At 37.8% G+C, this 23547-nt stretch overlaps 1 protein-coding gene across 4 annotated transcripts in view; it reads left to right on the top strand.

Annotated features, from left to right (window-relative positions):
• LOC131075735 (pullulanase 1, chloroplastic) overlaps positions 1 to 23547 on the top strand; it is a 356768-nt gene that overhangs the window by 40794 nt on the left and 292427 nt on the right. For all 4 annotated transcript variants that reach the window (XR_009113252.1, XM_058012612.1, XM_058012613.2 and 1 more), the window contains one exon: positions 5573 to 5693. Coding sequence is in view for 3 of the 4 variants with exons in the window: in XM_058012612.1 (XP_057868595.1) it covers positions 5573 to 5693 (121 nt within the window). In the remaining variant the exon portion in view is untranslated. The remainder of the gene's footprint in view (positions 1 to 5572; positions 5694 to 23547) is intronic.

The raw sequence follows: 23547 nt of genomic DNA, 5'->3' as shown, positions 1-23547 counted from the left end.
CAAGCAATTTCAATGGTAAGATACGGAAAACATTTATTTTCCATAGAAATGATGATCGTTATGTGGCTGACTTTCCTCATTCATGGTGTACATTTGTGAAGGGTTGAGATGCAGTTGAGCATGAACAACGACCTGCTGCAGGTTTGCTCTGTGCGTTATTGGATTATGACAAGATGGAATTTTCTCCATGGGATGCTTGGTTCTTTGTTGCGGATGGAGAGAGGTAGACAGCCTGGTCTTGGATACTCTCTATAATCCAGTGCCAAGTGATCTTTGAAAGAAGCAAGGGATTGATTTCCTGCAGCATATGTCCATGGTTTTCAACCCTTGTCTTCAGCTTATTAATTGTTTTGTGCAATGCTACTGCTTACCTACCCCGCGAAGAAGTTGTAAGAGGTTTGTTTCTATTAACTCGTTTTGCTTTATAGAGATCTCAATTAAGAATAGTAAGAATTCCGTGACAGAGCAATAGAGACAATTGAATCCAAAAGCACTCTTAAATAACTTCTTTAAGTGTGGAAAACTCATGCCAACAATAGTACAAAGGTTTGATCATCTTTGGAGTTAAGGATTCAAGGTCCAAGAGGGTTACCATCAAAGACATGAGTTGATGAAAGGAAGAGTTGATGGGGAGGATATTAAGGGCTGAAATGGGGAAGGAGGGTGGGAGAAAGATATTTTGAGTCACAAAGGGCAGAGCTAGAGTAAGACCCAATTGGATAAGATATGGATAAAGAAAGTTAATATATTTAGAAGTTAAGGGTTTTGGGAATGCTATAGAAAGGTGGTTGATTATGAAAGTAAAGGAAGCAGGTATGTAGTAACCCAACACTCAATTTGATTATTTGACAACTTAATTTAATCATTTGATTTATTTTCGCTTTACCAACACCCAATAGCCTATGGGAAAAACTTAGGAAAATAGGGTAAGGGTCACCAATAGCTTATGCTTGAGAAGGGGACATTACAAGGTTTTTTTTTTTGAAGCATGCTTTGATTTCTAGGCTTACAATTTCTTCTCCAATTGATTTGTCATTGGAATTTAAATCAACTCTTGTTTAGTCCATTTGATTTTTATAAGATAAAAATGCAAAAAGAATTACGAAAAACTTGAAGAACCAATGAAAAGGATGAGGAGAAATGCGACCAAGGTTGGAATGTGTTGGGAATTATTGGGAAGAGCAGAGCTGTTGGTGAACTGCATATAGCTTTTCTATTGAATGTTCTAGTTTTGATGCATGCGGGGAAAAGAGGGGGCAAATTTTGCTTGAAATTTCTTGAAGACATCAAAGAGAGGATGATATTGAAAGGCAGTTGGAGGCAAAGAGCATTGCTGGAGCCAAATTCTTTCTTGGGAATAACTCGACAAACCAAAAGATAATTTTTTTTTCAACTAATCAGTAAAGAAACAGGGAAAGAATCACAGCTGAAATGAGAAAAAAAACCAAGGAAAAAATCATTCTTTTTGGTCAAAAAACTAAAAAATCCAGTTTGACTGATTAACTGCAAAATTGAAAAAACCAAAAAAATTTCAGCATGAATTGGTATCTGGGCTTGAGCATCAATTTCTTGGAGTAAATTATGATTTTCCAAAGATTTCTGTAACTATGGTTTAAGCATTAATAGAGGCAAGCATGAGGTGGAATAAGAATTCAATGAAAGGGCACGATAAGAGGAGAACAATTGTAGGAATTGCAAGTCCCCATTTATAAAAAAGGGGCTAACATCTAACACAAAATACTAGACAGCCACATTGACTAGGTTCAATAGATATTCTAGTAGCTTCTCACATAAGCCACTTACATAAGAAAATTAAGAGTTGTAGGATCTTTGGTTAACCCTTGTGTGTCTATTTCTTTGCTCTTGGTTTTCTTACTTATATTTCAATGTTTCTTAGGGATCCCCGTCCTCCAGCCTATTGTTTCTGGAATGATGATACCCCTAGGACATTACAATGCTAGAGGGATGCACCCTTGTTGTGCCTCCGTTTCCACCAGAAGGCAAGAGATGCCCCCAGGACATCTCCCTCAGAGAGGGAATATTTTTGGGGCATCCTCACCTGATGGGGACATTAAAAGGATGTCAAGACGTCCCTTGAATCTTTAAGAAACTTGCTGGAGTTTTTTGATCCTATATCCCAGCACTCTATCCAATCCCCAAGCCAAGAGGATAACTATGTGCCATAGGATGAACAAACACACACAGGGAATTCACATCAACAACAGTCACAGGCAGAATACATAGTGCATACATTTTCAAGGCCATTATTTGGATTTCACTAAAAACTTTTTCCAAGATTTCACTTGTACAGGGTGGGGGAGGCATTGGAGGGATGGACAAAGGTGGGAGGGGAAGTTAGGAGAGTTTGTTTTACCACTCCTTTAATCCTCTCATACCACTTAGTTATCTACCCTGTTCCTTTCACCCTTGCAAGATACTTAGAACTTCCTTAATAAATTCCTTTCAACCTTTCAGGGCACCCAAAGTTATTGTGACACCTTTCACCATCACAAGACACTCACAGTATCATACAATCTCTTTCACCCTTTCAGGGCACTTAAAGTGTGTTATACTAATTTCCTCTCAAATCCTCCTTCTAGGGAACACAGAAATCAGACAAAATTTCCAATTTCATGGAAAATTTCAGATTCATAATCATGCATATAAAATGTATCAGATTTCAACTTCTTATCTTGTCAACAACGAGATTTGAGATTTCACTCTTCCTCAGCCCTCATAGATACAAACTTGACCTGGCTTCCAACTTGGAAGAGTCAACACTAGGGATATACAGATTTATAATTTGACCCAAACACAACAGAACACATTTTGTATAGATCATAACATTCAACACACAGAATTATGAACAACATTTCATTCGGACACCTTTCTGAAAATGAATTTTCCGATTTCTAATTTTTTCAAAAGCCTGAAAGCCTACCTGCTAATGCTTCCAGATAACTCAAAAATGTTGAAAGACAAGCCACAACTGGTTGGATTTCTCTTTGCTGCCATCTTTCTCCTCCAAGTGCTACCAAGCTACACTTTGGCACTGAAAAGCCTTCAGTGCCATGTGCTAGGGCACTACACATCCCCAAAACTGTCTCAATGGACAAACCCCTTGCACCTAGCTCTCAAATGCTCGACTCACATGCCCTTTGTACAGGCCTTAGCACCTCGTGCCTCTCAGAAGTTTTTCAGCAGGAAAATCTCCTCAAATTTCTATTCTAAACATGCATAAATAGGGGCACAACTAGATCTGCATATAATTTTCTTTTTCTCTTCCAAATTAGATTTCTTTCTGTTAAATTCTTCCGCTGGCAAAATATCAGATTTCTATCTTTCTGTAAATCAAAGATTAGATTTCCCCTTTTCCATTAATTTCAAGGATTTGATTTTTTCTTTCATTAATTTCTTTTGTTGTTTTTATGCTGCCCTTCACCTGCCCTGACACTTGGTATTCTATCTCCCCTGCCAGGCAATGGTAAAGGTGCAGGAGGTAGGTGCCTCAACTGTCCATCACCTTTTTAAAAATGCTATGTGTTCCAGGAAAGTGCAAAGTCTTTTGGTAGTGTTGAGTTAACAATTGTGAATGTGTTTGATGTGATTCATCTGCTTTTGATGGATGATGTCTCATAGTCCAGCTCTCTCAGGGACACATCTTCTGAGAAGGCGAGAAGCACACTGCCCCATACTGCATAATTAAAACTGTTACTTTCCGTCAACCAAACTGAGTAGATGGAGCTGAAGCAGTTTGCCATGGGGAACTCCATCAGAAACCTGGGAGGTTTGGGGGGAGGGGGGGAATCTCCGAATAGAAAAACAAAACAGGAACAGGGAGCAGAGATAAAGAAAGGATTGATGACTACTTTTCCCATTCGTCAAGTCCATGGGATTCTGGTTGATGGAAGTGAATGAGAGTGGTCACTAGAGCAATGGAGTAAGCACTATCAGCTATCAGACTATATCCTTAAAAGCTGCCTTGTCTCCAACAAAGGGGTTGATGCCTACATGATGTGTGATTTAAGACTGCCGATGTCGTCATTTTTTTCAGACACATGATCAGAGTACTTGGGTTTTTTGGCAGAATGGTTCAATGTGTTGATTTTAAGTAATCAGATTAGCAATGTAGAACGAAAATCAGAATGCTAAGTAAATCATGCATATAACACACATGTACCCTGGGAAAACCTCCCTCTTGGAGGAAAAACCCAGCAACCAGAAGATCTAGATTAGGCAATAACCAATTGAGTTTACAATGAGCTTCAACACATGAAGCTGTCAGTAAATATGCACAGAACCCTAGGGCAGATAGCAATTATAAACTTATCTGCAATACAACTGTTGCTGTAACAAGGAGGAAGGCAGATTGAGGTTGCTGTCTACAAGGTTGATCTGCTGACCCTCAGATGATGTTCGCTGCCTCCTTCAGACCAGTTCGCAGTCCTTCAAGGGAGTTCGCTGTCCTCTAAATGCAGTTCGCTAACCTCTGATTATAATTCGCTGATCACCGAGGTAGTTCATTGATAGGATAGATTTGCTAAGTGATGATTATCTGTTTGAACAATGAATGCTGACTTGTATATATAGGCGACTTAGCCTTTTGATTCTCCAAGTCGGCTAGCATAAGGAACACATTTAATTACAACCAAATGCATTAAGGTGGCGCCAAATTAGGTCCACACGTTACACAAGACCCCAACACGTTACATCAAGATAAAGATTATGGGACATGACTAAGGCCACGGGCCCATTAGTCATCAAAACATGCTAGGAGTGCTAGGTCGGCCCTAGAAGGGCTCCGACCTAGCTACATATATCAACACAATGTTGACCAACTCTCTCTAAATTTAATTACTCTGATTTTTGACTTTACTGCCCTAAATTATTATTTCTATAGAAAAAAGTTGTATAGATAATACACACTTCCAAATGTTTAGATTGTAGAAAATCTGTGTGCTGCTGCTCAAACCTAATTGTATGTTTTATTGAACATCTTGTATTGTCTTTTACAAACATAGCTACTAGTATTATAATCAATGTAGATATTTTCAATTCAATAATTCAAATTCTGGTCAAAATTTACAGCTGTCAAATCTACCACAAAATCAAGTAAATATACCTTGGCCTGATGTGAAAGGAGTCAATCCAACCAGTACGACAGTCAAATGGTTAAAACAACCGTAGATCTGGTAAATACATCACCCATCTGGTCAAAAACCAATCAATCAGTCAAAACAATAGTCAGTCTACAAAATTTATGCAGCAGTCAACTGTTGTAGCAAGCCTTCTCTGAAGTTGCCAAGCTAAAAAACTCTTCTTATCATATTATGAAATCTAGATCTACATTATTCAATGTAAGAAGCAATATTCATTCATCAATTTCTTAGTGGTTCAAAAACATGTATCTTTGTTCATTTATGATTTCTTTTCAACAATCTAATGTCTTCAATTATTTGCAAAAAATTTAATCTCCTACAATTGTATGCATTACTATATAACCATTAATTATATTTAAATACAGAAAAATACTGAAAATTTGTTATTATTGTCTATGATTTGTGCTCCATAGGATTCTGCAGGCATGTGCCATTTGAAGAAGTTGTCCGAATCTGGTCTTACACATTTACACTTGTTACCCAGCTTTCACTTTGCAACTGTTGATGACAATAAAGAGAACTGGAAGTTTATTGGTGGGTTAAGTTTATATTTATGGGTGATTTAAATTGAGTAAGGAACTGGAATAATGGCTATTGCTTTCACCATCTATCTCTATCTGCATGTCTTTGCATTTCATGGTTACTTGGTATATTGCTGTAGAAATAATATGGTATGGCAGATATGCGATACATCAGAATAAAATCGTAGTGTAGCTATTTGCAAAATTTTAAAACTTCTGTGAAATACTTTTAAAAGGACCCTTTTGCAGTTTAATATTGTGCTCTAAATGCTCAAAATATAGAGTTTAACATAAATATGCAAGAAAAGATAGCCTCGCTTCATTAATATGTGTTTTACTTATTTAAAGATATATAAAGCCATAAACTATGTCTCACAGTTTGAGTAGGCATAGTTATAGTGAGTGTGAGGTTGCGGTTGGATTATGAAGTGTGATATAGTTCATAGCAGGTGTAATGCCCCCTTCTTTATTTAATTTAAGTTTGAGGGTGTTTGGTTCACTTCCTAGCATTGGGCAGGGTTTTAGACTTTTTCATACTGTCATGCTTTTCCTTCATACCGATCCAAAATGTATATGATGAGGGTAAATGCAAATCTGATGATTTACTGGCAATGAATACTGATCCATATTAAATATCTTGGTCATTGAATAGTTGCATCCCTTTGCTTGGGAATGGATACATCTCTGCCTTGATCGTATCTCTTCATGAACATTTGTTATTTGTCTAATCGCTGACATAGAGATTGTAATGATTGTTTGTTTTGCTAACCATACAATACCAATTAATGGTGTCCTTTCATTTAATGTAATCACACTTTTTTGGCAAATCGTATCATCATCAATAGTCACATCTTCTCAGCCTTTGATGATAAAACATCACTTGTCTTAATTGCACCTTTTGCATTTTGCTTATAAACCCTTTATTACCTTATCACTTAGTTTTTATATTAACAACTATTATCACTGCTTAACACAGGTTGCATTCCCTTGTAATCGCTTATTGTTGTTTAATCAATTGAACATTGGCCAATTAATTCGATTGGCACTTCAATATAATTGCAATTCTTAGTCTATCTTATGTAGTCAGCTTGTTCTAAGGACTTACTGCTATTTTTTTAATCGCTGTTAACGAGTCTTCACAATTGCCTTCATAAATTAACCATATCCTGCACAACATTGCCTTAGTCGCTGCATGTCTTTGATATCATAATCCTAATTGCTTTATCACTGTGAATGGAACTGGGGTAACTTGGACCTTTCCATAATCTAGATACAATGGTCTTCTGATTTTAGATCTCCAGATATCCTTCATGTATGCAATGCTTCATTGTTGCCTAATGAATTGTAAGCTATCTTTATTTGTAAAGATAATACAAGGAGCTTTCTCGAGTTAGCCACACAGTACTTAACATTGTCTTGTCTCCTATTAGAATTTGGATGTGGACATCACAATCACTGTGGTATTGGATATTCTTGGGTCCTCACCACTGCTATATTGCGGGCCCCCTGAATTTTCCCTGGTGACATACCTTAAGGGTATCTACTATCTCGGAACCTTGAACTTGAACCCCTTGCTTCTTAGTTACTTTCGGTTATAGTCTTTTGGATTTTCCTTTCCCTCATCATTCTAGTATTTTGTGTGCAGCTATCTTGTATCCCCTATCCTCTGTCTTGTTCGCATTGGATATGCCAAAACCTCGATCATTGCTCCTTGCATGAGTATTTTCAAAGCTCAATCCCCACTCCTGCTTCCATTGGGTATTCTTGGAGCTGTATTAACCACCCCCAATGTTTTTTTGTCCACCCCCAATGTTTTTTTGTCCACCCCCAATTTTTTTTTGTTTGGAAAGCTTTAAACAATATATGAGGTCATGATAAACATAAACAGAACAAATTTCTCTATTATTCAAATAATGTTTTGGATTAACATGCTGATATAACATCAAATGCCTTATCATGACAGGCTTCTTGTTTGTGGTCAAGGCTGGAGTTCATGATGTAGACTGTCATTTGTGAGCATGGTAAGTCTGCTACAGCAGTGATAACTGGTGAAAAACCACTGTTAAGAAGCTGAGGATGCATGACAGCAGTATGAAACCTGTTTAACATTCATTCCTTTAAGCTTGGAATCCCATCCCACCTTGCCAATGGTCTTCCTTCATACCCAACAACATAATTACGCCCAGGCGTTGAATTGAAGAGTGACAAATGGACTGAAATTTGACTCAGATCTGGACAGTAAGGTACTGCAAGGCGCTAGGGCATATGGGTGGTTCTTCAAACAAATTCTATTTACCTTATTCTGAGCTAAAACACTTCTGAACAGCAGCAAACTTGAACACAAGACTGATTGCTGTCAAAAATGACAGAAAGCACTCCAAATTCAAATACCAAGTGGCCAAACCTCAGAAAATTCACCCAGACATTTGGTATGGCCCCATACCTGGTACTACACCTCCATTAAATATTTTCTTGCTGCCAAGGTCTGCAAATCTGTCCAAACTGAGTCACCCAGTCATGGTGGGAATAACCCAGATGGCTTTAGTTGAAAGAACAACTCTGTCAACTATGCTCAAGCAAAAATGGTATGCCCAGCGCTAAGCAGCTGTGCGGCTAGCATAGAAAACACCTGTAAAAACATCACCAAGCTCTCAACAAATCTCTGCAAACAATCAGTCCAAGAAACCCTAAAAAACTGGGAATCAAAACACCATGAAAATCCTCATTTTTTTTTGAAACTCCAGAAACCAAACTTTTTGAAACCCATGTGATCCTTGTGTGAAATCACTCTACCAACCTCCTAATGTCTCACTTAGACGGCTAGTCTAACATAACATTTAAATTTCTCTTTTGTAAAGATGATTGGGCCCAATTTACAATACTATTATTAAATTATTTCATTATTTCGCCTCTTAGCCTGATCTTGATTAATTTCCTCATTCTTGAGAAGGGGACATGACAAAACCATTTGGAAGACAAATCCTCAGTTGTGTCTAGCCTTATCTATGATCCTTTGACTTTGGCCCAAGTGTGTGTATCTCGTCTATTATGCATTTTTTGGACATGTCTTTCTCATATGTAGCCAAAAAATGTATGTTGTAGGACATTGTATCTTCTTTTGCTAAAGTCACTCCACATTAAAGCTATTCTTTGAACAAGAACCTAGACAAGGGCTACATATAATCTTACGCCTTGATTATTTTCTCCATGTTTTATGCCACTGTTCTTGTTTACAAACTTTCTGTTGGTCAGCTCAATGTGTTCCTTGGATTAAAGGAGATCTGGTCATTTTTTGATAGAGAAGTTTCTCTAATCTCCAATTTTCTCTAAAGCTGCTGTTGTCATATTGGGTATGTGATTAAGAAAATAATTTTACCTTGTTTGTTTGATAGATAATTTGTTGCACTCAAGTACCCTCATTCATAGTAAGAATTGGCTTGATATGTTTAGCTTCCTTGGGAAGGATTCTTCAGATTGGTGAAATAAAGCTGCTTTTGTGAGGAAACATTATCAACCATCTGTAAAGATCTTGAGTTCTACAGATTTTAATCCTTCCTTCTATTTTATACTGTTACTGCCCAAACTGATTGCAAAATATACACCTGGAAATAGAAGGCTCATAATAATAATAACATTAAATTGTTATAGGTTCAGGCAACAATCATTTCATAGTTTCAAAATATCATTAGCATAGTGCTCATTAAAATTTGCAATTCCAGAAGTCTGTTCAAGCACCTCGATCAGACCTTACAAATATATTATCCCAGACCATAAACAACATACTTTCTCCAATCATGCAGATACAATAGCGTTTGTTCAGGATATCATACTGACTTTATTAGATCCCAAAGGCTGCTTCTTTGTGTGACCTGGAGGTCAATAGATGATGATGCGCCTTGGAAAAGGCACATCTATAGCACTGCTATGAACTGCAGTGCTTTATGCTTTCCATGTGTTTATGACCATGCTTCATGTATTTTCAGTATGAAGGTTTTTTTTTTTTGATGCGTCATTTGTGTGTGTTTCTTCCTTGAATATGCTTGGTATGCCTTATGAGTACTTATAAATGTTTAAGGACTATACTCTAAATGGGGCGCATGTTTTAAATTACCCAAAGCCCATTTTTTGCAAACATGAAGGACAACATAGGGACTGTTGAAACCTATAGGAAGGAAGAATGTGTGAGAGTAAAATTGCTCAAACCGTGCAATGTTAGTATAAGAACTTGATGAATATAAGAAGTTCATTCCTTGCCTTGTCTCAAAGAGATATCCGTAGGAATAACCAAAATCGTTTTACGATCACCATTGCTAGGGTTAGTTAAGGATTCACACATTGAGGAGATTTAGTTAAAACAATCATTGCTTGAGGACAAGTAATTTCGGGAAGGGTGGACTGTAATATCCCCACTTTGTAATAGAATTTAATGATAAATAAAAATATTAAAAATTTAATTAAAATATAAAAGAATATAACTAATTAAAATTTAATTAAGTTAATGAATGTTCAAAAGACATGGAAGGAAAAGTTGCGACTCCCTCAACAATGAGATATAAAAGGGAGAAGAGAACCTCATTTGAGGGGGGGGGGATAATTTGGAAGTCACAAGTGCACATCTGATTTAAAGAAGAAGTACAGATCTGATTATGAAAGGTTATGTCCCTTTCAAAGGGTAGAAATAATGAAGAGTTGCACTCTTTCAAAAGGTGTTAATGGTGAAAGGGTGTGTCTCTTGCCAAAGGGCATTCATGATGAAGAGGTGTGACCTCTCCCTCACATTGAGAGATATAAAGGAAAGGAATCAAAGCATCCAGCAACATCACCATGGATTGGATCAGATCAGAACTGTTATTAAGATACATGCAGTAGCATCTTTGTTCTTGGTGGTATCCATGGGGATGTGCTGAATATGTGTGCTTAATATATGAAGCCTGATAATGTTGTTATGCAGAATTTAGTAGTAATATCAATATAGACTGCAATATGTATGACAGTCATACTTTTTTTTTTTGATCGGTAATAAGTGATTTTTTTAATTCATAAGCCGGTTTTTATCCTGGTTTGAACCATTTGGGGCTACAATAAGGGAGCCACCTCCCCACAGTCATCATCTCCATCAAGAGGAGGTACACAAGTACTGCTGCTCCCCCCTTTCCCCCTCTTATCCTTCTTCCGCTTAACTTTGACCCAACCATCCTCCTTTGCCGCCTTCAAAATATTCAAATTAGTCTTTTCCACTAGGTCTAGATGCCTAGGGTCACAACAAATCTGCTGACATTGCCACCCATCCACCCGATCTGTGCCATCTCTAGAAGAGCCAACTTCCAGTAAGGGATTAGCCATACAAACACCCCGATTTAAACAACCTTTTGAGTTAGTTTCCCTTTTCTCCTTAACATCTCTACTCTGACATTTATCATGCTTTGAAGCTGAGTTAGTCTCCAAATCCTGAGTGCTAAAGGCTATCTTACCATTGCCCTCCAACCCCACCAAAGCTTCCTGATTTTCCTCAATCTTTCCCACTGTATACAAACTAGGAGAAGCCTCTTTCCACCAAGAGGCTGATCTCTCTATTTTTCCCCTCTTGCATGAATCCGCATTATGTCCAATGTTAAAACATCTCCGACACCTGAATGGGATCCCCTCATAGTCCACAAGCTGAACCCAACACCCTTTTGAGGTAGAAATAGAAATCTCTGAAGGAAGATCCAGGGACATATCCACCTAGACCAAGATTTGTGCAAAAGTAGTGTGCATCAAATTTAAAGAACCTTCATCAGTCAAAATAAATTTGCCAATCGAATTCCCCATAACCTCAAAACAGGAATCAAACCACAACTGCATAGGGAGATTCGGAAGTCTGACCCAAAGGGGTGAGTGATCAAAAGACTCTGTCAATGGGTTGAAAGCTAGATGCCAAGGTTTCAACATCAGCGGTTGGCTGTCCTCCTAGCACCATTGTCCACCCCCAAGAACCTTGTTCCTATCCGCTTGCATTTGAAAATCCACAACAAAAAACCCTCTAGCATGAGGGTAAATCTGCACACAATCATCAACCAAAGGTTCCCAGTCATCAGAAATCCATTTATGTAATTCCCCAAGGCTTGGCCATATACCCCTAAACCGCCCAATCAACCCTAAACTAGCGAACACTATTTCATTGTGCTCAACTTCCTTCTCTAGTTCCCATGTTAGGTTCATAGTAACCTGCCTAGCTTTTGAAGCTACCGCCTTGTCATGAGGACTCAGTAACACCGTATCAGAAGGCAGAAAATCCCTGTAAAGGGTATCCCCTCGTTTCACAGCCCCACTACTTCCATACAGCCCAAACTTCTGCCTTCCATCCGCCATCCAATAAGCAATATTGCTTCTCTGCTTGTTATGGCAGCCAAAGCCACCCCCGTCGAAACTCCTATCATCTAAACCATAACGCCTCATCTAAACCATAACGCCCCTTGCTTTGTTGGTACCGTGAACTAGGGTTTCCGCCATACATTCCCCCAGGTCCACCGCTAGAAACTGCTAAGGCTCCACCACTCTGCGCTTTATGAGATACTCATAAGGGCATACCAATCCGTCCTCAACTCCCCTTATACACCACACTTGCCCAACTCGGGGCACCTTGCATTGCTTGCCGACCATATCGAGGGCTTGCAACCGAAAGAACCCTAGTTCGCATCTTGATAGTCCGGAGCGCCATTCTCCCAAGTGACAAGAGTTCATATGATGGTCATACTTATTTTCAAAAATATTCATAATACATGAGACGTTAGTATACTTATAGTTTGAATGATGTTATTACTGTCAGTTTTTAAGAAGATGGGATTGAGTTGTTTCCAAGATGTGCGGTCTAAATCCAGCCAATAGGATGATTCCCGAGATAGGGTAGGGATCATCGTCTCGTAAACCTTGAGGGCATAGTCCCAAGATAGGGTAAGGGCTTGGATTTGTAAACTTTGAGGGAGTCAATTGAGTTTGGTACCTAAGCGCTTGGCAACATAGTCATCTCGTCCTTCCTTAAAACTGGAGTAGTAACAAGGATTGAACTTTGCATTAAGAATTATGGATGATACAATTAATTATCTAATAGTAGAATTAATTGCCTAGTATGGTGGTTTGACAATTTTTTCTTGAATAATTGATAAATATTTTAAAACTATGGAATATCACAGATTTCAATTATGTTAAGGAAAGAGCTAAAAATAGAGTTGTCTCCTAATCAATTTAGTTTAAGTCATAAGTATATTGAAATAAATTAATTACTGTTATAATAGGCCTAAACTTAGTAGGGGACATTACAAAACTGCTTCACTTCTCCCGACCTAGGTACTGTGTAGGTGTGTTGGGTCACTTGTAGGGTGCCACATTGATCAGATAGGTAGATGGCAAATGGAAAGCTATTGCTACAAATGGATGATTAGGTAGGGATTTCGTCCTACCTGTAGGATTCCACTTGGGGATTTTGTCCTAGGTAGAAAAATCGTGCTCAAGGCATTTTAAGTAATTTTGTGACGATCCAAAAGAGTCTCCCATAGTTCATATATATAGGCACCACCAAATAAAACTCCCATAGGCAGCCCAAAAGAAATAAAATATACCTTGCACAAGTCGGCCCAAGAAAAATAAAAAATAAACCTTGCAAAGGTCAGCCTTACATAGGATTGATATTTAATTTAATTTATTATTTATTAATTTATTTGTTTAATTAAAATATGTAGGCCAACCTAAAAATTGGGGACGTTACATAATCTTAAACCATGAAAATGATAATTCTACACAGCTGATTTAAGGGCTGTTAAGTTTTTTCCTTTGATAAGTAGTGAATCATTACCATCAAAAGTTTCACTTGTTATTGTTTTATAATGATTCACATTGTTGTCAATTAACTTATTTTAATATTTTTGTTGTGACTTACACTAGCTCGATTGAATATAATCAAATTTTGTATGTAGGTGTATTTTTTTTCACAATATTGACATTATGGTTTGTCAAAAAGCCCTTGATGGAACTTTGGACATTATTGGTGCTTTGCCAAAAAAATCCATGTCACCAAGTTCTTGGGATAGTGGTGGTAGGGGATGGGGGGATTTGTTTTGAGGATGAAATTTTTCGGAAGCCATTTGAGGGGGTGACAAGTGATGATTATTGAAAAGAAGGGAAAATTAAAAAAAAAAGGAAATATCAAATATTCATATGGTAACATTCATAATCCATTCATCATATACATTGTAGATTCATAGTATATATGACTAGAGCTGAATTGGGATTTCAAATGAGAGTTGGCACACATATTAACAAATGCCAATGTTTCATTGCTTTCATTGTTAGTGTAGATATATATACTATATAAATTTTACAAAAAAATGCCCAAAGGATGTAGTTATGTATGATGTATAAAAAACCATTGCTTGTCCATCTAGTATAGCCAAAATGTTTTTTCTTTTTCTTTTTTAAAACTAGCATAGGGGTTTGAGGATAGTAGTCTTTAGTGGGGTTCAGGGGTTATTTTTGCTTTTCAAAACTAGCATGGGGTTTTGGGGGTGGTAATCTCTAGTGGGGTTGAGGAGCTATACCCCTTACAAGGATTTGTGGGCAACACTCCCAATACGGTCAAGGGGTAGTGTTGATGTGTGTTTCATGTACATACGAACACAAAATAAAATACCAAAGTATTTTACCCTCTCTTGAACAAAATCACCTCAGATGCTAAATATCTGATCAACTAAGACAATTCCAAGGTATCTATAGTTAGTTCTTGACATATGGGTAACTCAATGGCTTGATGTGATAATGCTGTTTTCACTTGGGGACTTATGTAATTGTTCAATTTGGGAATCTTTCATAGATTTGGAATTGGAGTAGGTATGTCGATGACTTAAGATTTTGCAATTAAGCTCTTGATCTAATCTAACAAGGATTTTTTGAAAAAAAGGACAAAAGGAATAGGGTTTAGGAATTCCTAGAATGTAAGAAAAGGGTGAATGACTCAAATGGAATCCTACTAGGCAAGGTCTCACCATCAAATGAACAATTTGACACAAGCTTAGTGCAATCATCTAAGGTATATTTCATAGATGTTCAAATCATTACCATCAAACATTGATACCATCAAAGCAATGCATAATCAATGGACGTATAACAATTAAAGTTAAGTTTGCATAACATTCCAGTTGACTACGCAAGGCACATTTACAATCAACAAGAGGCTAGTGGTATGAATTAAATGGATTCCACACAAATTCCTTCATTCAATCTAAAATACTTGAAATAAATTCCAATCTAAAATTCTAATCTAACTTGGAGGCAATGAGAACCACAAATGCATACAACACTTTAACAAAATCAATGCCAAACTTCAATGATTTAGATTCAAATATGTAGCATGTAGATGACAATTTTCAAAAATCTCTCTCTTACAAATGAGAGGCAATGGAGTTTATATAGAGACTCAAAAGAAACGAATGGCCAAGATTCATTCAAAATCAAGGGCCAAGATTATGCCAACACAACCCTAAAGTTGCCCTAATTAGGATTTACATCAAAAAGAGAGCCACCAACATTTGAACCAATGGAATGATGCTTAGTCATCAAGTATGGAATCTTTTAGATGATTCCGACCTACATTCCTCTCTCTCACAGCATATTTCGGGAATCTAGCCAATACTGAATCTAAATCCTCCATGGTAATGTTGGGTTGTGCATCAATCACATCCAACGCATCGGAACAGGCATCCAAAGTATTCTCCCAATCTAGCATAAGCTTCTGCGAATTATGGACATGGATCAGCAGGGAAACTAAATCATCAATTTGATTCTTCTTTAAAGAATTTAACTGGCTGAAGTACATGAACTTCATCTTATCTCTCAATTCTTCTAAGTGTAGACTGCTGGAAGCACTAACATCTACCCCTAACAATTATTCAATTGATGTAAGGTTCTTTGATTGTATCTCTTGAATTAATCCTTCCATTCTGCACAATCTCTTTGTGCATGCTTATAAGTCGATTTCCGCATGGCCAATGAACAATACCAACCATGGAAATCATATCTATCTCCCTCATGCACAACTCTCTCCTAGACCAACGTGGACATCAAAATTTTCTTCAACACTCTGAGGTGGGGAATGGTCTTCTCTTGTATAGGCTAGAAGTCCTCACAAACTCCCTCCAAATCTTGCATCCTGAATGTAAGCATTGATGTCTTGTTGAATGTCTGGACAAACTAAGTAAGGAAATCATTTGCTTGTTCAGTCACTTCTTCAATCCATTTACCCAACTCTGCATGTGTATTCCTTGCTGCTTCATGATCAAAATGAAGTCCACAGTCAATTGCAATAGGCGAGACAAAGATGGGATCTTCATGCCTCATCCTTGCAATATACTCCTTAAGCTTGATATTCTCTTCCTGATACATATTCTTCTTTTCTATCTCCCCATCCAACCTTGCATTGATTACCCTGATTGTATCACCAAGTTCCTGGAATTCCCGTTCTTTTGTAGTTCGTCCAAGGGCAATCGAAGTGATTTGGAAATCCATAGGAGTAGCCGCATCTCTAGTCACGTCACTAATTGGGACAACCACCTGTGCAATCCACATTCCTATCTCATCTCTTGCTATATTGGAAAGTATCTTAGCCTTCTTAGGTGCTTTATCCTTATTACTCCTTGGTAAGTAGTCACAAATGTCATCGATAGGCTGTGTCTCTACCAATCTTCTTACTTTTCTCCATGCTTCGCAGCAAGCAATCAGGAATGGTGGACATTTCCATACCATTGTCAAGACACATTTCCCGATCAATTCCCCTTAATGTTGAAATAACATCATCATCATTGTCCTTGGTCAAATCATAAACATTATTGCTCAAACTAACCTCCAACTGGACAGTGGGAGATCCCGACTACTTATCATCTTCATGCCACAATGCTGATGTTGTCGTAGCATGTAGCTGCTGAATATTCTCTGGCAAAAAAACTGTGTTGGAGCATTGTTCAAATACCTTGTTCGTTTCCGACACATCTACCTCCTTCACTGATGGGGAACTAAGGGGAGACAAAGGAGTGCTAGGTTATGCTTCTTCTTTTTCTCCTGACCAACTATCTCCTTCCCCTTTGTCTTGGATTCTCCAGGAACACTCTTCCTTCGCTTAGGAGCTTGACTCTCCTCATCTGCATGAATTGTCACATCACTGACATCATTGATTGTTCTTTGATCATCTTCAAGAGAGGACTCCTCTTGTTTCATTTTCTCATAAGTGAAGACAATACCCATATCTATCAATCTGTTCATTTGCTTGTCTACCCACTCTCTCAAGAAATCGATGACATGTCTCATAAGTACATTCAAATCTGTTACTTTCGGCTGTGACCAATTAGGCAAAAGGATAAATTTCTTCATTTCATTCTCATATTGCGGATGAGTATGATCACTATCATCCACAATTTGATCCAGAATGAGAAAGAGTTCACATTTCCTTATGAAATCTACAAACATCCTGGACCACATCCTCAATGTCAACCTTGTGTATGAATCTTTCTCCTCTGACCCTTTCAACATTTTTATGCGGATCAAATTTGTCTATGCTCTTGTAAGTTCCAAGGCGATAGAATGCAATCTCATCAATCACTGTACTAGCTGCTGCAGTGTGACACACTTCCAAAGTTTTTCCTATAGCAATTGAAAAAGTCATCCCTGTTCTATGCTTCTCCTTCTGGATGAAATTGAATTCTAGAAGTTGTCTCACCACCTCAAGTAGGATCATTTTGTCTGTAGGATATCTAGGAAGCTTGTATGGTTCGGATCTAAATCCCTGAATCCTTAGGTATGTGAAGGTGGGAAACTGTACGTACCACGATCCATATTGTTCAAATAATTCTGTTGTCACCTTGGACAACCTCTTGTGGATTCCGCCTTGCAACATCCTTGTAATATACATGGTGAAAGCATCATTCACCCTCCTATAATCTTCAATTCTATGCATATCAAGTTGTGGATAACATTCATAACTTCTATACTGTCTTGGTCCATTCCTGATTTCATCTTTGCATATCAATCCCTTGTATGTGACAAATCTTGCAAGTATATACACAAGTTAAGAAGTCATGCTGAATGACTTAGTCTTCTCCACATTCCTTAATTGAAAATCCAGATTATCACTGATAATCTTCGCCCAATTGATCATCATTCCTCTTATACAATCTTGGATAAAATAGAACATCCATCCTTCGAACAAGGCACCCTGTGGCATCCCCATCACTCGTTTGAGTAGGAATACCAAATCACTATATTTCTCTTTGAAATCTATGCACATGAATGTCTTTAGCACCTTGGAATGATGAGGCCTTGGCTCAATCATCCACTCCTTGTTCACAATAGTCTTGCATGCATCCGCCTTCAATTTATATTTGCTTCATATTCATCCTTTGTTCTTTCCTTCATATCTGCACTACGAGGAATTCTAAACACTTCAGTAACTGCATCCTCAACAAGGTAGGCAATAATTATCCCTTTGGGAGTCCCGATCATCCTGGAGAGAGGATCATAATGTCTTGCGCATTCTAGAATAAACTCGCTACATTGTATGGATTGAGGAGATCCAATGGCCTGGTAAATGCCACTCTTCATGATATTTGCATATGTAGGAGAAGGAAGCTAGTTCTTCAGTCCGAACATCCTTTGTTGCATCTGCTCCATATTCAGGTACTCCATGTTCGTGTCTGTGATTCCTTTCCATCAGGAGGACAATTTGGAATCTAGATAAAATTGTTCTTGAACTATCTTCAACTGCTCCTTTGGAATTCCAATCCCGGATTGAGACATGGCACCTGTATGAAACTCGAAGTCAATAACTTGAAAAATTATCGAAACAACCTATTTTCAGAATTGAATAAGTTCTCCTTTTGTGTAATCTAGACAAATTTAGGAATGAAAATCAGAAATTCTATCTCCTCTATCTTTGATGCTTTCCTCGCTGCTTTACAATTTCCGAAAATAGAATGAAATTGACATGAATAGGGTCTAAAACGTAGTTACAAGCCTCGTACTCGTCTCAGACTTGGCAAGCTGATTTTTGACTCAAACTTGGACTCGATGCCCAGACTCAGCCGAGACTCGGCAAACTGAACAGACCAAGAAATTCAAATATTTTTAACGATTTTAAACTTCTTTCATACATTTTTTAATAAATAAACATTAAAGACTCAATAATCTCATCAAATAGAAGCACATATACAAGTTTACATTGATCACATAAGTATAAATGCAAATTTTAGGCTTGTGCTGAAGGAAATAAGCTAAACTAAATAACACATTAGAAATATAGATAGTGTAAAATGTCATACAAAATTCATGGAATATGAAATCCATGTCATCAAAAGTTCAAAACATATATCAAGTTCAACATAAAAGCTAGAAGTCTAAGGCTCAGAGGAGCCAATATTAGTCGACCCCGCAACTATCCTACGTGTGTGCCTAAGATAGGTCCTCAAACGTTCTGTAGTCATGATCTTTGCCTGTGTCTGAGACTCAGGTTCACGCTCAGTGACATCCATATCCTCATCCACATCATCCTCGAGGTCCTCCAATGGGTCTCCTCGTGCTCTAGCCTTCTCCTCTGCCATCGCCACTACCTCTGCCTCTCGATCCACCTGACCAACCCACTCTAAGTCTTCATCACTGAAGACAGGATCATCAAGCTCAGTGTTCCACTCTCCATGCAGATCAACCTCATCTAAAGTGATAGGAGATGTGTTTGCAAACAACAAAATTGACTATTTAGGGTGGGGAACAAAAAGATATTAACCCTTCTTTACATTTAAAACTAATGTCATTTTTTTTTACCTTATTATTTTCTGCCTGCACGATAGAGTCTGACCCACAGGACTCAGCGAGTTTGCCGAGTTTGACAGACTCGGCGAGTCTGCCAAAACTCGGCCAGACTCGGTGGAGTCCGAGTCCAGAGGCCATGGGCCTCGGCAAGGGTGACCCGCCTCTGGACTCCAAGACTCGTAGAGTCTTGTAACACTGGTCTAAAACCCTCATAAAATCCTCATTTTCAGACTTAAATGAGGTCTGATATAAAAATTAAGTCTGAAGACACTTTGTATACTCAGAAAATTTATCGAAAATGAAGTTAAAAGAGTATACCAAAATCTGGAAATGCTTTGAAAGGGTGTAAAAAGTCTGATTTTGCACTCTTAGATGTCTGAAGACACCCTTCCAAACTCAATAATGGCTGCCCAATGTCTGAAGACAACCTGCAACATTCATAAATCAGTCACTTAACGAGCTTTCAGCCATGCAAAATGCTCATGTTTGATGGAAATTTACCTCTCCAATGTCAAAATGATCAAATCTGGGCAAGAATAAAGGGCTGGTAAAAATAGATCAGTCTGAAGGTAGGTCTGAAAATAAAGTTTTAGACCTTACCAGCACCTCAAGGAATGATAGCACACGCAAAAAATGACCTAAAATTGTCTCAAAAGTGTTTCTTTAATGAAATTGCCCAGGTGTAAGGGTCGCTGGAAATGATGAATTGGTTTGAAGACAATCTGGAGATGAAGTTGCAGACCTTACACCAACAATGGTGTACTCAGAAAATGCCTCCAAACCTCCCTAAAATGGTCCCAAAATGATCCCCAAGTAAAATTGCCTAAGTGAGAGTTGGCTGGGAATGAAGAATCAAGTCTGAAAAATTGAAAATAGAGTTTCCAGCCAACCATGGGGTCAAGATAACTTCCGGCAATGGTGCCCACCTCTGATCTGAATAAAATGACAGCCCTCTACCATCAATGGAGCTCACAATGTTGCCCAGAACCACCCCAAAGTCTGAAGTATGCACCAAATATCAAAATCGTGGTCTCTCTAACAAAATCGTGGCTTCTCCAAAGGTGGCGCCACTTCCCAAATTCCTCCAATGTGGCACAAATAGCCACCAAAGCTTGCTGCAATGGCCCCGAAAAATGGCGCCCAGGTCTGATTGGGCAGAAATCACCTTCAAACTTACACTTTCAGCTCACAAATGGTGTCTAATGGACACAATAAAATCGCCTAGCTGGAAAAATTTCTCCAATCAGCCACTTAGCCACCTTCAATCAATCACATCAGCAAATACAATAATATTATATTGCTGTTTGGGCTCTTTTTAAACATGTTTTTACCTTGGTTTTCACCACACAAGCAACGTAGGATAAAACATTGCCTTTATAGCCTGCCTGGGAAAATTGATTTGCATCTAGAAAAATAATAATCATTGCAGATCATTAATAATTGTTTTTGATAATTAAATAATCGTTGTCAAATGCAAAAGCAATTAAATTTGGGGTCCACTTGCATTAAATTTACTTAACTTTCACCAAATTTGGCAACTTGGGGGAAAATCGCCCCATATCTAGATAAAAATCCAGATAAAAATCATCATTAAACCTCTTTATAGCGCTTGGGGAAAATCGATCTTCATCTAGACCCTTTTATTCATTAAGACCAAAAATTCACCTTGGGAGAAAATCGTTCCCTATCTGGAAAATCCAGATAAAAAATTCACCAAACATCACACTTGGGGAAATTCGCCATCCATCAGGACAATCATCTGCATAAAAATCCATCAAATTTTATTCACAAATTGTCTTGGGGAAAATTGATCTTCATGAGGATAAGGAATTTCATCCGCATCAAAATCATCTGCATTCTAGGGGAAAGTTGTGGGTCATTAGGATAATTTCCCGCAATCAAAATTTTACCATCCTGGTGGAAAATCGTCCTCCATCATGAACTTGAATGGGGGAAAAACAGGGTCCATCGGAAATGTGGGGGGAATTCATCTCCCATTAGGATTTTGAATGGGGGAAAATCATGTGTCATTGGAAATGTGGGGGGGAAATGCACCTCCCATCAGGATTTTGACCTTTAGACCACTAAAACATAGATCTTCATCGGGAATTCAATGATTTCTCCACTCAAAAACATCTGGACACTTCAAATTTCATTATAACACATCAGGACTTATCTAAATTTATCAAAATTTGAGTGAGAAAATAGGGATTCCATCAGGATTAAGTGCAAATTCGACTTTGAATTACCTCCTAGGAGCAAGAAAATAACCCCTATAGGACCTCTTGTTGCTTAGGCATGAAAATATCTTCGACTTGGACACATTAAACTCAATCATGCTCAAAATTCTACACTTAGACAAAATTAGGATCACCTAGACATCTTACATTTTACACGCACTTGATCCTATTCAAAACTCGAAAACCCTAATAGCACTAGGCATGATCACACTTCAAAACTCGAGACTCAGGCACCAAAAGCACAAAATTGCTGTCCACTACCAAAACCCTAAACTAACAAGATGCGAAGGCAGGAAAGAGGGGGTCCTTGTTTGCAATGGGGTGATGTGTGAAAAGGTCACAACAAGTAGGACCCCTTGTGGGGGTTTGTGGGTAGTGCCTCTTGTGGGGTGGAGGTGTAGTACCCCTGGAATACTGCCTGTCAAATACAGGGCAGATTTGAGGGGCGAAGCCCTTGCCACCAAGCCCAAATTAAATCCTTTTAGACCGCATAGAACTTCAAGGTGCATGCCATTTTTCTCAACTTGATTGTTGTGTTATTTAATATTAGTATCATACTATAATAGTATGGTTGAAATAAAAAAATGAAAATTGTTTATTAGAAAATTTTAAAATTTTTTTTGATTGTTTTTAAGTGGGGATGCTTGATTGTTGTTTGGATGGTCGAGGGATGTCATTGGCGTTCCGAGCCATCCCCAAATTTTTGAAACATTTCTAGGACATTTCCAATTAAATTTGAGGTTTAGGGGATAATAAGGTGATGTTTTTGAGGTGTCCCTACAACCTCAAAATATCCTTGTTATGGGAACACTTGCAAAATGATAGGGGATGCATCCTTGTGTATCATAGCAAAAGACACATTTTTATGGGTTCCAAATTGTTTATTATCTTTTCTCAATGTATATTTTCTTCTTATGTCCGTATTGAAATTATCCTTTCCACCCCAATAGTAAGGTAACTTAATAAAAAAAATGCAACTCATCACCCCTTTAAAGTAAGGTAAACAGCTTCAATGACCTATATTTTTTGGGTTAGCACAGTGGACTTGTAGAGGTGTGCTTCATGTAATGTCATTCATGAAGATGGCTTCTTTATCCTATGCTTAGTCATACTTTAATAGTGGTTACCTAGGAAACTTCATTAAGGAAAATTAGTCCACCACATTAATGGTTAATTCATAATAGTCTTTAGTTTGTCTTTATTAAAAATTCTTGAGTAAATGCTATTGTGGTATGACTAAGAAAAGGATAAAAGAACCATTTTGAGAAGTGGCATCCCATGAAGTACATTCTTACTAGTCCATGATGCTTAATTCTACAAAGGTAGACTGTTTTGATAGAGGCCTGCTACCTAAAATTGTAGGGTAACCTACTAAAAAATGCCAATTTGTTACCCCTTAAAAGGTATTATCTTGCTGCTTGAGTATCTGTTGACAGATTGTCACTACAAAAGTGGTGCTTCAAGAAAATGGTAATGGTGAATGATTAATCCGTGTATGTATGCTTTGGTTGAGATTTGAGCCTATGTACCCTCTCTTTGCAATGTACATGTTGCATAAGGAACCTAAACAATGAATATTTGAAAGGATAAATTGCTGAACTTGGCCTAGTTTTAACAATGGCATCCCTAAGTAATCCTTATCATAAGTGAAAGGTTTTTTTTGTTTTCTTCTAAGACCTTGAATAGATTTAGTCTTCATAAAGTCCATCAGCTCAAATGTACTTTTTGAAGAAAAATTGGTATATCTCTAACAAGCTCACTTATAATTTGAAGTATACATTATATTTATTGTTTTACTTTCAT

The sequence above is a fragment of the Cryptomeria japonica genome, chromosome 1 (assembly GCF_030272615.1).
Source record: "Cryptomeria japonica chromosome 1, Sugi_1.0, whole genome shotgun sequence".
In the NCBI taxonomy this organism is placed as follows: Eukaryota; Viridiplantae; Streptophyta; class Pinopsida; order Cupressales; family Cupressaceae; genus Cryptomeria; species Cryptomeria japonica.
This window is presented reverse-complemented; position numbering and strand designations above follow the sequence as displayed.